The following is an 18131-nucleotide window of genomic DNA, read 5'->3' on the forward strand; positions in this document are numbered from 1 at the left end:
AGGTCCCGTTAGTTAGACATTTTGACCGAACGGCCGGAAAATATAAATCCTTCCAGACATCCTGACCGGTTGACAATGACATGGAAGTTCATTATAATTATTATCACCGAAAATCTCTCTCTCTCCCTTTCTTAAAATTAAAGCAATAAGAACTAGAAATGTGCAATTCTGGGGAAATTGCATAGTTGCACTGATGCGAGTCGCGAGGATCCAGTGGAAACTAAATTCCGTCTTACCATTTATATTATAAATGGTAAGACGTGAAGCATGACAACAGCGACAACAGTGTGTGAAGCTCGACCAAAAGCTTCACTTTTCTGTTGTGCAAAAGTTAACAAAAAGCAGGTTCACTTCGCTGGCAAAACATTCTCAGACCGAGAACAAGCAAGAATGCAAGTGTGGTTCCCTCCTGTAATACATTTTACCAGTATAAGTAAGATGCTGTCAGTGTCATCTCTCTATAAATGCATCTCTGTGTGTACAACATGCGTCTGTAATCAAAGTCAAAGTCAAAGTCGTACGATGTGTCACACACGTTACCGCAGTGAAATTTGTTCTCCGCATTTGACCCATCTCTTGGAGCGGTGAGCTGCAGCCGTGCCACGCTCCGGAATCATTTTGATTAGTAGATTTGACCCCCCAGTCCAACCCTTTGATGCTGAGTGCCGAGCAGGGAGGCATTGGGTCCCATTTGTACAGTCTTTGGTATGACCCGGCCGGGGATCGAACCCCGACCTCCCAGTTTCAGGGCAGACACTCTTAACCACAAGGCCACTATCTGGCCTTGAAGCCACCGACTTCAAATTCGACACACACGTTCCACACCCCTAGGGTGACCAGATCCCAACTGTTCATTTGAGGGACAGAAGTATCTCTTGTGTGGGACAAGTGAGATGGGGGGACCCCCGTCCCCCCATCTCACTTGCAGGAAGAGAGAGCGCTTTACAACAGAAGGCCAACTGTTAGGGGACTAACTATTAGGACATTTGAACAATGATGCAATTACCTGTCATCAGTCACAATGTGGGACGCCTGAAAAGTCTTGGAAATGAGGGACTGTCCCACGCAAGAGGGACATCTGGTCACCCTACACACCCCCACAGGGACATCTGGTCACCCTACACACCCCCACAGGGACATCTGGTCACCCTACACACCCCCACAGGGACATCTGGTCACCCTACACACCCCCACAGGGACATCTGGTCACCCTACACACCCCCACAGGGACATCTGGTCACCCTACACACCCCCACAGGGACATCTGGTCACCCTACACACCCCCACAGGGACATCTGGTCACCCTACACACCCCCACAGGGACATCTGGTCACCCTACACACCCCCACAGGGACATCTGGTCACCCTACACACCCACACAGGGACATCTGGTCACCCTACACACCCACACAGGGACATCTGGTCACCCTACACACCCACACAGGGACATCTGGTCACCCTACACACCCCCACAGGGACATCTGGTCACCCTACACACCCCCACAGGGACATCTGGTCACCCTACACACCCACACAGGGACATCTGGTCACCCTACACACCCACACAGGGACATCTGGTCACCCTACACACCCCCACAGGGACATCTGGTCACCCTACACACCCCCACAGGGACATCTGGTCACCCTACACACCCCCACAGGGACATCTGGTCACCCTACACACCCACACAGGGACATCTGGTCACCCTACACACCCACACAGGGACATCTGGTCACCCTACACACCCACACAGGGACATCTGGTCACCCTACACACCCCCACAGGGACATCTGGTCACCCTACACACCCCCACAGGGACATCTGGTCACCCTACACACCCCCACAGGGACATCTGGTCACCCTACACACCCACACAGGGACATCTGGTCACCCTACACACCCACACAGGGACATCTGGTCACCCTACACACCCACACAGGGACATCTGGTCACCCTACACACCCCCACAGGGACATCTGGTCACCCTACACACCCACACAGGGACATCTGGTCACCCTACACACCCACACAGGGACATCTGGTCACCCTACACACCCACACAGGGACATCTGGTCACCCTACACACCCCCACAGGGACATCTGGTCACCCTACACACCCCCACAGGGACATCTGGTCACCCTACACACCCCCACAGGGACATCTGGTCACCCTACACACCCCCACAGGGACATCTGGTCACCCTACACACCCCCACAGGGACATCTGGTCACCCTACACACCCCCACAGGGACATCTGGTCACCCTACACACCCCCACAGGGACATCTGGTCACCCTACACACCCACACAGGGACATCTGGTCACCCTACACACCCACACAGGGACATCTGGTCACCCTACACACCCACACAGGGACATCTGGTCACCCTACACACCCCCACAGGGACATCTGGTCACCCTACACACCCACACAGGGACATCTGGTCACCCTACACACCCACACAGGGACATCTGGTCACCCTACACACCCCCACAGGGACATCTGGTCACCCTACACACCCCCACAGGGACATCTGGTCACCCTACACACCCCCACAGGGACATCTGGTCACCCTACACACCCCCACAGGGACATCTGGTCACCCTACACACCCCCACAGGGACATCTGGTCACCCTACACACCCACACAGGGACATCTGGTCACCCTACACACCCCCACAGGGACATCTGGTCACCCTACACACCCCCACAGGGACATCTGGTCACCCTACACACCCCCACAGGGACATCTGGTCACCCTACACACCCCCACAGGGACATCTGGTCACCCTACACACCCCCACAGGGACATCTGGTCACCCTACACACCCACACAGGGACATCTGGTCACCCTACACACCCCCACAGGGAGTGCAGTGTCCGATGTCGAGGTCATCCCGTCGGATAGCAACCACAAAAACCTCTGCCCGGGCTCTGGACCTGGTCACCCCTATATCTATAAGGAGCTGGCCTGTTCTGACATCTGCATATAGACTCCATATTTGGGCATGTCTGACAAAGAACTCCATATACAGTATGGGCACTCCATATATGGGACGACATACACACATACCCAGCCGATACATACATACCCCCTATTGACCTTATACCAATTTTAAAACGTACTTTAGTTATGTCATCGAGAACGGTGGTTTCTCATTGGCTGGTGGAATGTACCAACATAGATACCCAGCCGATGATCGCTGGTCCCTGATTGGCCGATGGACAACACCGACATACATACATACTTGGTCCGTGATTGGCCGACATACGCAGCCAATTACAGTACGTGTGCGCTCTGCTTTGCGCAAGTAATAACTGGGTGGGGCATGCATGTCCAACTTGCATCGTTCCAAGTAGGCCAGTTGCCCAACGGGCACCGCTCTAGTACATCATAATAATGTAAAACCCGACCCTGTAGATTATTATGATGATAACGTTAAACTCCATAGACCCACATGACGTCAATATTCCGCCGTCTGTGACATCATGTGGGTCAATACGTCATCAGACATCATCACCATAATGTCATCGTCAAGGCACCGCTCACTTCACACTGGGTGTGATTTGTTGAGGGGATCAAACCCCCTACAACGTCTGCATGGCTTTCAGAAATTACTATGGACTTTTAATGTTTGTTTAGAGTCCAATGTACGTTTTAAAGATGACAATACTGCCTGAGGCAGTCTGCCTCATCAAAGTTGGGATTGTGACTTAATATCATTGTCAGATACTTGCATGACCAGGGCGAGAGGTGGTGGAGTTAGTTTCTTTAGCAGACAGTTTGAGGTTCCAATGGAGTTATTATTAAGGTTTTGTCTGAGGTGCTGTTTAATACTTTTCATTGGTTCAATATTGAACACAAAGATACCATTGACTTATCACTGTACATCATCTCATTCTGGCCAATCACAATTTGCGTCCTCACTTTTATCTCCAATATGTACTTTGCTCAGCCAATCAAATCATTGCTGTGGGGTGATCGGCCAATCACAAGCCACATGTTTGTGTTTACACAAACCCGGAAAGCCATGGGCATATAGGAGGGGCTAGCGCCCCTCAAAAAATAAAATAGTGGAAGGCACTTCTGCGGCCTAATGGCAGCTTGCATAGAACGTTTGGTGTTGATCGGTCCTGCGGTCTGTCTGAGATCAGCTTCTGACAGAGAAGGACAGACACACCAACCCACACACACATTAGAACTAGAAATACCTCATAATTTCCCTTTTATGGAAGAGAGTGACGTAAAGCCGTGACATCATTCGTCGTCTTCATCTTTAGGGTTTTCGGCGGTTGCGCCTCATTTGACGGGCACCGTGCAGTGGAATGACACACGGTAAACAGAGGACGCACGCACACGCTGGAGACACACGGCAAACAGAGGACGCACGCACACGTTGGAGACACACGGTAAACAGAGGACGCACGCACACGCTGGAGAAGGCATTTGTTGCACCCATATGTGGTATGCACCGCGACCGTTCGGCTATCGGGTCACATCACATCGCTCTCCGCCAGGAAGAGGACTTGGGACTCTGGTATAGGTCCTATAGCAGGTTTGGCCGCGACGCCGACACATTCTGCCGCTAGCTAACCTGCCCTATATGTATTTGAGACGGGACAGGAACCGTCATTTGTACATCATCATCATCACCACACACCGGTCGGTATAGCTAACACGGCTAATAAGGTCATGGAAGAACTCGACCAGTGGATCGAGCAGCTGAACGAGTGCCGCCAGCTGACGGAGGGCCAGGTCCGCTCGCTCTGCGAGAAGGCCCGGGAGATCCTGAGCCGGGAGTCCAACGTGCAGGAGGTGCGCTGCCCCGTGACCGTGTGCGGCGACGTCCACGGCCAGTTCCACGACCTCATGGAGCTGTTCCGCATCGGCGGCAAGTCCCCGGACACCAACTACCTGTTCATGGGCGACTACGTGGACCGCGGCCACTACTCGGTGGAGACGGTCACGCTGCTGGTGGCGCTCAAGGTGCGCTTCCCCGAACGCATCACCATCCTGCGCGGCAACCACGAGTCGCGGCAGATCACGCAGGTGTACGGCTTCTACGACGAGTGCCTGCGCAAGTACGGCAACACCAACGTGTGGAAGTACTTCACGGACCTGTTCGACTACCTGCCGCTGACGGCGCTGGTGGACAGCCAGGTCTTCTGCCTGCACGGCGGCCTGTCGCCCGCCGTGGACACGCTGGACCAGATCCGGGCGCTGGACCGCTTGCAGGAGGTCCCGCACGAGGGCCCCATGTGCGACCTGCTGTGGTCGGACCCCGACGAGTCTGGTGGCTGGGGCACGTCGCCGCGCGGCGCCGGCTACACCTTCGGCCAGGACATCTCGGAGACGTTCAACCACGCCAACGGCCTCACCATGGTGTCGCGTGCCCACCAGCTGGTCATGGAGGGCTACAACTGGGGCCACGACCACAACGTGGTGACGGTGTTCAGCGCACCCAACTACTGCTACCGCTGCGGCAACCAGGCGGCCATCATGGAGCTGGACGACAGCCTCAAGCACTCCTTCGTGCAGTTTGACCCGGCGCCGCGCCAGGGCGAGCCCCAGGTGACCCGGCGCACGCCAGACTACTTTCTGTGAACGCGTGGTCCGAGGCCAAAGGCCGTATACCTGTCGAATATCCACAGAGCAAACAGCCGTCGCCTCTCCCCTTCTCCTGTTGGGGAAACCATGCGGTTTGCGAGATTAGCTCTGGACTGACTGGCAGACAGACAGACCCTCTTATAGACAGACTGCTTAGCCTCTGTCAGAGCCACGCTGTACATTCAACCAGGGATATTTGCCTGATGGAAGGATTACAAAATTATATATTTTTTAAGAATAACAGTGCTGTCTCCAGTCGTGTTATAGAAATGTGTTGTCATAATGCTGCGCTTATGGAGATGGGAAAAAAATAAAGAAAAGCTTACAATGAAATGTTTAAGATTCTCCTTCCATTATTTTTTTAAATTGATGTTCAGAAATGTTTGTCAACTAACCAGCACTGCCAATGTGCATCAAATGTGCCATATTATGATCATTTTTATGGCATGCAACGTTTGCAATTTTTTTTTTTACGAAGTGGCTCAGCATTAGTCAAGCTTTCTAAGGTCTGTGTGTCTTATAGCTAATCTCACAAACGGCTGGACCGATCAGCAATCAATATATTGTACGGAATGTACGACTAAAAGGCGAAAAGCAAAGGAAAATTGGGATTATCATAAACAAAAAAATCACACCTGTGTCAAGTGAGTGGGCGCTCTTATCATCATACTTTATCATACATCATCTCATTCCGACCAATCACAATTTGCGTCCTCACTTTTATGTCCTCACTTTTTATCCTCAATATATTACTTTGCTCAGCCAATCAAATCATCGCTATGGGGTGCTCAGCCAATAAAATCATCACTATATTATTCACACAAACACACACAGCTGGGCATAGGAGGGGCTAGCGTCCCTCAACAAATTATGTTACATAAAACAATCAATTCAAATTAATTTAATAATAATAATTGTGCCAGTTTAGCCCCAGCATTCAAGAATTCGCGTCACAATGTGCTGTAAGGTGAGCTTGTAGATTGATCTTTTCTGTTTTCTTTCTATTCATTCTCTCTTTTTTTAAGCCATTTCGCAACAGGAGAGCCACAGTCAGAGGTTACGGGTATTAAGGTCATTTGGCATGGAAAGAGTTAGGAAACTCCTGCCTTAAAGAAGTACAGCTGTCATCTCAGCAACCACAATAGTAGGATCTGAATAGAGAGACAATGGGACTCTGTCCGTGGTGACAAAAACAAGTACAAAGTACAAAAACAAGTACAAAAAAACTAACAAACTAGGACATAGTTACGGGAATCCACACAAACGGTGAGTCAGTGAGGCTCCAATAATGAATCCACACAAACGGTGAGTCAGTGAGGCTCCAATAATGAATCCACACAAACGGTGAGTCAGTGAGGCTCCAATAATGAATCCACACAAACGGTGAGTCAGTGAGGCTCCAATAATGAATCCACACAAACGGTGAGTCAGTGAGGCTCCAAGGCTCCAATAATGTGCATCTCAGACTTCATGTGACCGTTTATCTATCAGTGGTTCCCAAACCTTTTCACGTCAAGGACCCCCAAAACGATACTCATTAGTGGCCCGCGGACCCACAAGGACCCCCAAAACGATACTCATTAGTGGCCCGCGGACCCACAAGGACCCCCAAAACGATACTCATTAGTGGCCCGCGGACCCACAAGGACCCCCAAAACGATACTCATTAGTGGCCCGCGGACCCACATTTGAAAATGACATGCCAAGGACCCCCATAAGGGAAGATCTTTACGGCTCAAGGGCCCCCGGTTTGACCTGAATTATAGGCTATGGTCCCCTATTTAATGGCATTTCTATCTCTGGGACCCTAATACGTATCAAAGTTAATTTAACTCTGAGAGTGTACAAAGTTAGGGTCCATTTGGTTCCATTTGTACACTCTCAGAGTTACAGACCCATAAGGATCCATTTGGTTCCTAACTATCATTTGGCTGGGGACCCCCTGGAACTTGGAACTGGAACTTGTAAAATCAAAGTTAATTTAACTCTGAACAAATGAACCCTAACAGGTCCATTTGTCTGAGTTACAGACCCATGAAGGTCCATTTGGTTCCTAACTACCATTTGGCTGGGGACCTCCTGGAACTCCCTCAAGAACCCCTGGGGTTCCCCGGACCCCACTTTGGGAAGCGCTGATCTCTATGACGTCAGTTGTTTGTGACTTATCTCTGATGTGTGACTCCAGATTAGGTCGAGGTTTGACTTCCAGAATCAGAATCAGTAAGTAAAATATTTCAAAAAGTATAAAAGGTTATGTGAAAACAATTATTAGTGGAGATACTTCTGTGGCCTACTGCCAGCGTGCATATAAAGTGCTACCGCTCATCGGTCCAGTAGTTCTGCAGATTAGCTCTAGTCTATACTCATGGACAGGGGTGGGCAACTTTGACGATGGAGAGGGCCACTATATTTCCACACTCACTCCCTAGGGCCATATATTACTGTCGTAGCAAAAACAGCCGATCTACAAGCTCAAAACGCGTCGCACTGCGACGCGTTTTGAGCTTGTAGATCGGCTATTTTTGCTATATTCGAATTGAAATCTTTAATTATTTTTTGCTATTTTTAAAGTGGAATCCTGAAAATTAACATTTTGTATGTAATTTCAAATGCCTTTAATTATACTTGTGTGAGCATTGAGCTACTAATATAGACTGAAGTAATTAAAGCGGGTCATGTTTGCATGTTGTGGAATTGTAAACAGCTGAAAGCAATATTATATCAGTATTCTGACATTAACCTGAGGGCCACATTAAGTGAAGGTGGGGGCCGCATGTGGCCCCCGGGCCGCCAGTTGCCCACCCCTGCTCATGGACATGCAAAAACAAAAGAGAACTCTGTCTCTCTTTTCTTTGATTCTCTATTAAAAATAAGTCCCTCTGTTTTCCCACCTATAAGAACTGACGGGCTCTAGCCAGCAGGTGACTGGAAAAACCAAGGCCTGTCCCTTCAACAAGATTAGTGGAACCTGGAGGTCTGATAAAACAGTAGGGGGTTTCCCCAGATGACAGTAAAGTGACCATTTAATGGCCTTTAAGACTTACTGCACTTGTTATGAACTATGCACTGCTCAAACATTGACCGAGTTGAGTCAAGAATATTGAAAATAGCTGATCTACAAGCTTGTATCTAGATCGGCTATTTTCACAATATTTACAAGTCAAACAAAATGTAATGCCTATACGATTCCAAGTGCTTGTCAGGGTGTGTGTGTGGGGGGGGGTCCCCGCAGTTCAAATATTATCTTTGGTTTGGGGTCAAATATTATCTTTGGTTTGGGGTCAAATATTATCTTTGGTTTGGGGTCACGGCCTGACAAGCTAACCATTGTGTTAGAGTGGGCTACTACTGTATATGCAGGCAGAGACCCCCAGATACCACATACGTGGGTAGGAAGCTCAAAATAATACTTAAGGGGACATCAATCACACCATATAAAAGAGAAATAAACAGGCTTTCCACTTTTATTTGAGACCCTCCAGGAAATGTATGCGATTGCATAATTTACCACATAATCAGCCAAATGGTGCAGATTATGCAGGGGTCCATTTAAAAACAGAAAAGTCTGCATAAGGGCGCAAACTTCCCGCATATTTCGCAACTTCCTGCAATTTCACAAAATAAAATCACTTAAAACCCCACGTATTTTGCAACTTTCCGCATATTTCGCAACTTCCCGCATATTTCGCAACTTCCTGCAATTTCACAAAATAAAATCACTTAAAACCTCACGTATTTTGCAACTTTCCGTATATGTCGCAACTTTCCGCATATTTCTCAACTAACTTTCCGCATATTTCTCAACTAACTTTCCGCATATTTCTCAACTAACTTTCCGCATACTTCACAACTGTTTCCGCATATTTCAAAAAATTCTGCATATTTTGCAACTTTACGCATATTTCACAATTTCCTGCAATTTCCCCTAAAATCACATAAAAACCTGCATATTTCATCGCTAAATCAATAGGATTTTAGCTCCGCATAATCAAGGATCTTTGCGCGGGTTTTTATTCTGGTCTGTCTGTTATGGTTTTACAAACCGGCTCAGCTCAGTCCCATAGCTAAGAGATAAAGTAAATGGTAAATGGTGCATTTATATAGTGCCTTTATCCAAGGCGCTTTACATTCACCCATTCATCACCCATTCACACACTCATACATTCATACACCGATTGCAGCGGAAGCCATGCAAGGCACCAACCAGCACATCGGGAGCAATTTGGGGTTCAGTGTCTTGCCCAAGGACACTTCGACATGTAGACAGGAGGAGCCGGGATTCGAACCTCCGACCCATGGATCATTGGACGACCTGCTCTACCTCCTGAGCCACAGTCGTAGATGATCCTTCCAGGTTAAACTGTCACCAGGAAGGAGTGTAACGCAACTTTATCTCTTTGTCGAAAAACAGCCGATCAGCAAGCTGCACATTGCAACATGTTGTGAGATTGTTGATCAGGCATTTCTGGCTGGTTTAATCTGGTTCAGTTTGTACTATCTATAAAGTGTTGCAAAGGGAAAGAGACTAAACTGAGACCGTCTCCCAGAATTCTTCAGGCCTCTGTCTGTAGTGTGTGTGTGTGTCTGTGTGTGTGTGTAGTGTAGACGTATCAGATGTCACAGGAGTATTCCAAACGTTGGCACAGGCTCACACACAAACTCAAACCCGATGCTCTCTCTCTCTCTCTCTCTCTCTCTCTCCCTGTCTCTCTCTCTCTCTATCCCAGTCTCTCGCTCTCACTTTCTCTCTTTTCCTCGCTCCGTTTCTCTCCCTCCTAAAAAAATATATTTACAGTCAGTTGGCATGAGGAGAGGAGAGAGGACACGAGGAGAGGGCATGAGGAGAGGAGAGAGGACACAAGGAGAGGGCATGAGGAGAGGAGAGAGGACACGAGGAGAGGGCATGAGGAGAGGAGAGGAGAGAGGACACGAGGAGAGGGCATAAGGAGAGGAGAGGAGAGGAGAGAGGACACGAGGAGAGGGCATGAGGAGAGGAGAGGAGGAAAGAAATACTTGACCAATATTGATCGAGGTCCCCCAGGGCGTAGTATTTCCCTCTTTTGAGTGGTGCAACCACTCCTATAGACAGCTAGCTAGGCCTATGTGTGTCACACATGCACGCACACACACACACACACACACACACACACACACACACACACACACACACACACACACACACACACACACACACACACACACACACACACACACACACACACACACACACACACACACACACACACACACACACACACACACACACACACACACACTTGGGGGGACCCTCAATCTACACATCAAAATGTGTAAATGTGGCCCAGGCCACATTTACCCACGTAAGCATCCATTTGGTTCCAGTTGCACTCTGAGAGTTACAGATCCGTAGTAGGCCTTTAAGGGTCCAACTTGGACCCCCGGTTGGTCCCCGGTTGGTCCCCGGGCCCCACGTTGAGAAACAGTGTCCCAGAATAGGGACACGTAGTTAAAGGAAGTCGACTCCTCTCCGTTCTGGGTCGCCATGACCCTGACCCCTGTGAGACCCCTGTGACCGTGCCGCGACCCTCCTACACATGACCAGAGTCCGGCCCGTGGGGCTGAACTGACAGGCGCCGTGCAGGTTTCCTTCCTAAAATCTATTTTTATAGTCATGTGAAACTTATGTTAGCCGTGCTATGAGCTGGCAGATCTGCTATTTTTGTGAAAAATCATGAACATTTGTGCAAATCTTTAAATTAGGACTCTCAAACGATTCAAATTTTTTATCTGATTAAACACCATTAAGAACTATGTCCAAAATATGCCCTTTTCTTGTGGGAACCAGAAGAAAAGTGACTTATGGCTCTCCATGTCTCTATGTCTCTCACCCCGTCTCTAGCTCTCTCTCTCTCCATGTCTCTCTGTCTCTCACCCCGTCTCTAGCTCTCTCTCTCTCCATGTCTCTCTGTCTCTCACCCCGTCTCTAGCTCTCGCTCTCTCCATGTCTCTCTCTGTCTCTCACCCCGTCTCTAGCTCTCGCTCTCTCCATGTCTCTCACCCCGTCTCTAGCTCTCGCTCTCTCCATGTCTCTCTCTGTCTCTCACCCCGTCTCTAGCTCTCGCTCTCTCCATGTCTCTCTCTGTCTCTCACCCCGTCTCTAGCTCTCGCTCTCTCCATGTCTCTCTCTGTCTCTCACCCCGTCTCTAGCTCTCGCTCTCTCCATGTCTCCATGTCTCTCACCCCGTCTCTAGCTCTCGCTCTCTCCATGTCTCTCTCTGTCTCTCACCCCGTCTCTAGCTCTCGCTCTCTCCATGTCTCTCTCTGTCTCTCACCCCGTCTCTAGCTCTCGCTCTCTCCATGTCTCTCTCTGTCTCTCACCCCGTCTCTAGCTCTCGCTCTCTCCATGTCTCTCTGTCTCTCACCCCGTCTCTAGCTCTCGCTCTCTCCATGTCTCTGTCTCTCACCCCGTCTCTAGCTCTCGCTCTCTCCATGTCTCTCTGTCTCTCACCCCGTCTCTAGCTCTCGCTCTCTCCATGTCTCTCTCTGTCTCTCACCCCGTCTCTAGCTCTCGCTCTCTCCATGTCTCTCTCTGCCTCTCACCCCGTCTCTAGCTCTCTCCATGTCTCTCTCTGCCTCTCACCCCGTCTCTAGCTCTCTCCATGTCTCTCTCTGTCTCTCACCCTGTCTCTAGCTCTCGCTCTCTCCATGTCTCTCTGCCTCTCACCCCGTCTCTAGCTCTCTCCATGTCTCTCCATGTCTCTCTCTGTCTCTCACCCCGTCTCTAGCTCTCGCTCTCTCCATGTCTCTCTCTGTCTCTCACCCCGTCTCTAGCTCTCGCTCTCTCCATGTCTCTCTCTGTCTCTCACCCCGTCTCTAGCTCTCGCTCTCTCCATGTCTCTGTCTCTCACCCCGTCTCTAGCTCTCGCTCTCTCCATGTCTCTCACCCCGTCTCTAGCTCTCGCTCTCTCCATGTCTCTCACCCCGTCTCTAGCTCTCGCTCTCTCCATGTCTCTGTCTCTCACCCCGTCTCTAGCTCTCGCTCTCTCCATGTCTCTCTCTGTCTCTCACCCCGTCTCTAGCTCTCTCTCTCTCCATGTCTCTCTCTGTCTCTCACCCCGTCTCTAGCTCTCGCTCTCTCCATGTCTCTCTCTGTCTCTCACCCCGTCTCTAGCTCTCGCTCTCTCCATGTCTCTCTCTGTCTCTCTCTGTCTCTCACCCCGTCTCTAGCTCTCTCTCTCTCCATGTCTCTCTCTGTCTCTCACCCCGTCTCTAGCTCTCGCTCTATCCATGTCTCTCTCTGTCTCTCACCCCGTCTCTAGCTCTCGCTCTCTCCATGTCTCTCCATGTCTCTCTCTGTCTCTCACCCCGTCTCTAGCTCTCGCTCTCTCCATGTCTCTCTGTCTCTCACCCCGTCTCTAGCTCTCTCTCTCTCCATGTCTCTCTGTCTCTCACCCCGTTGTCATCATGCTATGTGATTTATTTGAGCCGCTACCTATGTCATTATTGTGCAGCCTTTTTTGGCAATAACAGACTTGTGTTTTTCCCCATCCAGATAGTGATAGACAGTGATAGGGCTTCTCTTTCCATCTCGTTTGGATCTATACCAGATACCAGAGCGATGACTAGTGCAGAGTGGATGGGATTATGGGATGTATGGGGCGGGTCATCTAAGCATGCAATGATTGCATTATTTGTTTTATATCTAATTCATTTCACAAGTTAACTAACTCTGTTACCTCAGTAATTTTGACAGCCCTACTTTAAATATATGAAATATTTTAAAGCAAATATTTATAACTCAAATATTTGCTTCTGGGGGTCCCTCCCAGGAACAAAATATTTTGAGACGGGGGTCGGCCGCCAAAATACATCCCATAGTATTCTACTATGTGGAAGGAGTCAAGGACCTGCCTAAAGACATCACATAGTATTCTACTATGTGGAAGGAGTCAAGGACCTGCCTAAAGACATCACATAGTATTCTACTATGTGGAAGGAGTCAAGGACATGCCTAAAGGAAGGAGTCAAGGACCTGCCTAAAGACATCACATAGTATTCTACTATGTGGAAGGAGTCAAGGACCTGCCTAAAGACATCACATAGTATTCTACTATGTGGAAGGAGTCAAGGACCTGCCTAAAGACATCACATAGTATTCTACTATGTGGAAGGAGTCAAGGACCTGCCTAAAGACATCACATAGTATTCTACTGTGGAAGGACCTGCCTAAAGACCATAGTTCTCGACCATAGACATAAAAACGTAGACGGCTCCTCCGGCTCTGGGGCGTCTGTATCTCGGGCAAATTTTAGGGAAGACAAGCTCCCGCGTCAATCACAGAAGGGGCAGGCCAATCAGAGGCAGGTGGCGGCGAGTGTTCTAATTGGTAACCCAGGATGCGTTCAGATAGAGGCACTTAGCGCACTGGCGTGGTCATTTGTTGCGTTCAGATAGAGGCACTTAGCGCACTGGCGTGGTCGTTTGGTGCGTTCAGATAGAGGCACTGGCGTGGTCGTTCGTTCATTCAAACACACCCTCGATTCTGACAGGTCCCGGAAAAGACGCGCTGTAATTGGCCAGTAGTCACTCTGAGTGGCAGCGCCAGCGTGCCTCCCCAGATATGGCGGCTGCGATACAGGTCGTCACTCCAATGAACTACAGCTGAATGAGGCATCTATAGGTTTTAGGGCTGCACGATTATGAAATTATGACCGATATCCGATCTCCGATTATCTGCAGGGTCATGTCTCCCGATACCCGTTCTGACCGATTCCGATATTATACAGAGGACCACAATGGAAACAAGCCTATATAGGCCCTATAGGGGCTTGGCCCAAAGCCTGTTTATAAAGTAATCAATCAATAAATAGCCTATACTCTTTTCCAAGTGTCTGTTTTCACAACTGAATGACTACTGAATGAGATGAGTACACAAAGTAAAATGTAGAATTGTTTCACATTTATATTTTGCTGGTGAAAACCGATTAAATAATCTGTATTATTTTGAGACCGTTCCGATACCGATATGGCATCTTTATGGCCGATATGGCCTATTCCGATTAATCGTGCATACCTAATAGGTAGACTTCACTAAATCCCTCCACCCTGTACCTGATGGAACATGGACACAGACCAGCAGCGGAACCCTCTTTCATTTTTTTTAAAGTTTGGACACCCCAGCCCATATACCCCTGACCCCTCCCTCTCTGCTGATGTCCAGGTGAGCACACACACACACACACACAGTACTGTACTGTTACACTGGACTCACTGACCTATGTGTGTGTGTGTGTGCATATATCTGCGTGTGTGCACATGTGGGTGATGTGTGTTGGTGCATTAATTTACCTACAGTCACTTGAGGTCAGCCAACATGAACATGAGAGAGAGAGAGAGAGACAGAGAGAGAGATACTGAAGTACATTCAATTGAGTGTCCTGGTTGAATGTGGTTAAACTGATGGCTACTCAGATGGATCTGACGATGAGCAGTGAGCATGCGGCGTACCCCCAAAAAATGGGCCTACGCCGGAAGCGCCGCAATTTTCGGCATTTGTCATTCCAGCGTGACTTTGAACTTGGACAATATAAAATAAAATAAAGAAATTTCTAACTTGTTGTAAAGCCATCCCCAGACATGTATCATGTCAGGTGACAATAATCACAAGCGCTCAGAACCGACCAATTACAAACATGAATGTAGATTCACACACCTAATTAAATGAGCCTGGCCAGTCATCTTATGTCAACAATGGCTTGTCTGGATGATGTTTGTGACCATGAAACTGTATAATGACTATATTGGAGTTGTTTTTTTGTGTTTTGTTTCTTGTTTCTTTGGTTGTCTTGATTTGATTTGTGTTGTTTTGTTCTTGTGCGTGTTGTTTTTGTTTTTTGTATTTGTACTCTTATTTTTTGTCTCCACCAGGCCGAAGGCATGGGGAGAGAGTATGTTTTGCACTCCGTCCGTGTGTGTGTGTGTCCGTCCGTCCTTCCTTCCGTCCGTCTGTGTACAGCTAATCTCCGGCACCATTAACCCGGTCGATGCCAAACTTTGCACACACTCCCTGGATGCCAACGATGAACCTCTGCCCCACATTTTCCAGAACGGCCTGTTATAGCGCCACCATGAGGCAGCTTTTCACATTTTTTTTTACCTAAAACTGCACCGATCTGCCTGAAACGTTGCATGCACACTCCCTAGAGGCCAAGGACAAACCTTTGACCTGCATTTTCCGCATCTGCCTTTTATAGCGCCACCAGGAGGCCGACTTTTGTCAAACACATTTTTTTATATTACTCCTCCAGATTCTGTCCAAAAATCTCACAAATCGTTACACAGTATCTCTATGGTCATGTGCTCAAGTCAGATCTGTCCAATATTTCATATTCCATCCTAATTGGCTATAATTGGCTTTCACAGTTTGCAAGATTGCCCCGTTTTGAACAAAAGCCTCAAATCATGAACGCAGCATGCAATTTACCTGAAATCTTTCACACATTTTCTTACTAGGCTGAGGAATATATCCCACCCTTTTCACATTGGCCTGTTATAGCGCCACCAACAGGTTGATTTTTGCAAAACACATTTTTGGAACAAAATGCCTCAAATCATCCAATTGCCATCAAAGGCGTATGAAGAAATGGCACCCTTTTCACATTGGCCTATTATAGCGCCACCAGGAGGCCACAACCCGACCTGCCCTGGTGGAGACCTGTGCCCCGAGGGGCACTTTTTCTAGTTATTTCTGCATTTGTAAAAAAACTAAAAAAAATGAATAAACAGAATGTTAAAAATACAAAATAAAAAAAAACAATGGCATACCTGGCTCTCTTCTGCAGCCGCAGAAATGTATGATGAGGATTGATGAGCCTCGTGACCGCCTGACCGCCTCTGACCGCCTCTGACCGCCTCAGGGCCCAACAGGTCTTCAAAGACCGGGCTGACCTCCTGGCAGAGGATGACGGCTGCATGGCTAATCAGTCGCTTCCGTCTCCCAAGACATGTCGAGGTGGCATGACACTTAAAAGGGATATTTCCCTTTCCCTAGAACTCCCCAGACGGTTTTTAAGTTGTTTGATTCAATATTTAGATATTCTGATATTCATTTTAGCTACCCCCCCCCCCCCCCCCCCCCCCAACCACAAAAAGCTAACGTCTCCTATATGGATGTATATCTATCTCTGACAGAAAATGCACAATATTTTCATAGTGTTCAAAGTGTAAATGTAACACAGCTCTGCCGATGAAGTGAACGAAGGTGACGCAACTCTCTAATAGAAGGCTCTGGGGAAAGTACTGTATATACAGTGGGAGGATGCACAGCATTGTGTAAACAAATTACAAATTGAGTCGTTATATAATATATACACACCGTTATACAGGATATAAAGCTTTTCGGAAAACAAATGGCGCCAATCTTTTGCAGCAGTCACTATGGGACAAGTATAGCAGCATTTTTGAGTGGTGCAACCACTCCAAGGAACAGCAATGTCCGTGTTAACCTATGTGACTGTGTGTGTAGCTATGTGTGGCTATGAGCCAGAAACAGAGAGAGAGAGATAGTGTTGCACTGTTGTCTGCTAATTACATAGAGAGAGAGAGAGAGAGAGAGGCAGGGGGAGAGGGGAGTTGCACCACTCAGTTCACACAGGTGTGATTTGTTTCTCACAACTACAGTACAGTATACCAATAAAGCCTTGGTTTACTATGTGCAGTAGGTCTAGCGGTCTACTCGGTACAGATGGTAGTCCTTAGGGTGGTTGTATTCCATTGGCTAACCTTCCTTCAATAGCAACAGTTCACAAATCTTGCTGCTGTGTTTACACATTGTTGTATCTCTCCCAATAGGTGACATCACTGAACTGAAAGACAAGCTGCACTCGTATACTGGTGTGTGTGCGGAGTCTGCGGACCATTAGGACTAATGGTCAGACCCACGTAGGCACGTACGTGGCTCACAGAAAGCTTCAATGGTGAACACACACACACACACACACACACACACACACACACACACACACACACACACACACACACACACACACACACACACACACACACACACACACACACACACACACACACACACACACACACACACACACACACACACACACACACACACACACACACACACACACACACACACACACACACACACCATCTATTTGTGGAGGTTGTTTCTGTGACAGCAGCAGAGCCACAATAGAAACGACGGATAAGGAGGAGGAGGAACACAGCGAGCGGGAATTGAACTGACTTTTCCGTTACGGTACGGCCGGGTCACTCTGACCTGTGCGCACACACGCACGCACGCACTCACCAAGAGTCTTAACCCATTTAGACCCGAGGCTGATAAAAAAAGAAAAACGTTTTCTGAAAAAACCTCAAATATGTATTCAAATCAAATGACAAAAACCTCATGTTGCTACAGTATACTGTACATAGCAACAAGAACCCACAAATGGGTTCCACGTTTTGAAAGGTTGGCAGAATTGATGTTGGTTGAAATCAGGTGATATAAATTATTCTGGGCCAGA

General features: G+C 48.4%; 1 protein-coding gene across 1 annotated transcript; it reads left to right on the forward strand.

Annotated features, from left to right (window-relative positions):
* Positions 1-4707: 4707 nt before the first annotated feature.
* On the forward strand, positions 4708-5607 carry LOC306925567 (serine/threonine-protein phosphatase 2A catalytic subunit beta isoform-like; the record flags this gene model as incomplete). The annotated part of the gene is made up of 1 exon (XM_079504481.1): positions 4708-5607. The coding sequence occupies exon 1, from the start codon at positions 4873-4875 to the stop codon at positions 5605-5607; it is 735 nt and encodes a 244-aa protein (XP_079360607.1). The 5' UTR covers positions 4708-4872.
* Positions 5608-18131: the final 12524 nt, after the last annotated feature.

The sequence above is a fragment of the Electrona antarctica genome (genome assembly GCF_951216825.1).
Source record: "Electrona antarctica genome assembly, chromosome: 6".
NCBI lineage: Eukaryota > Metazoa > Chordata > Actinopteri > Myctophiformes > Myctophidae > Electrona > Electrona antarctica.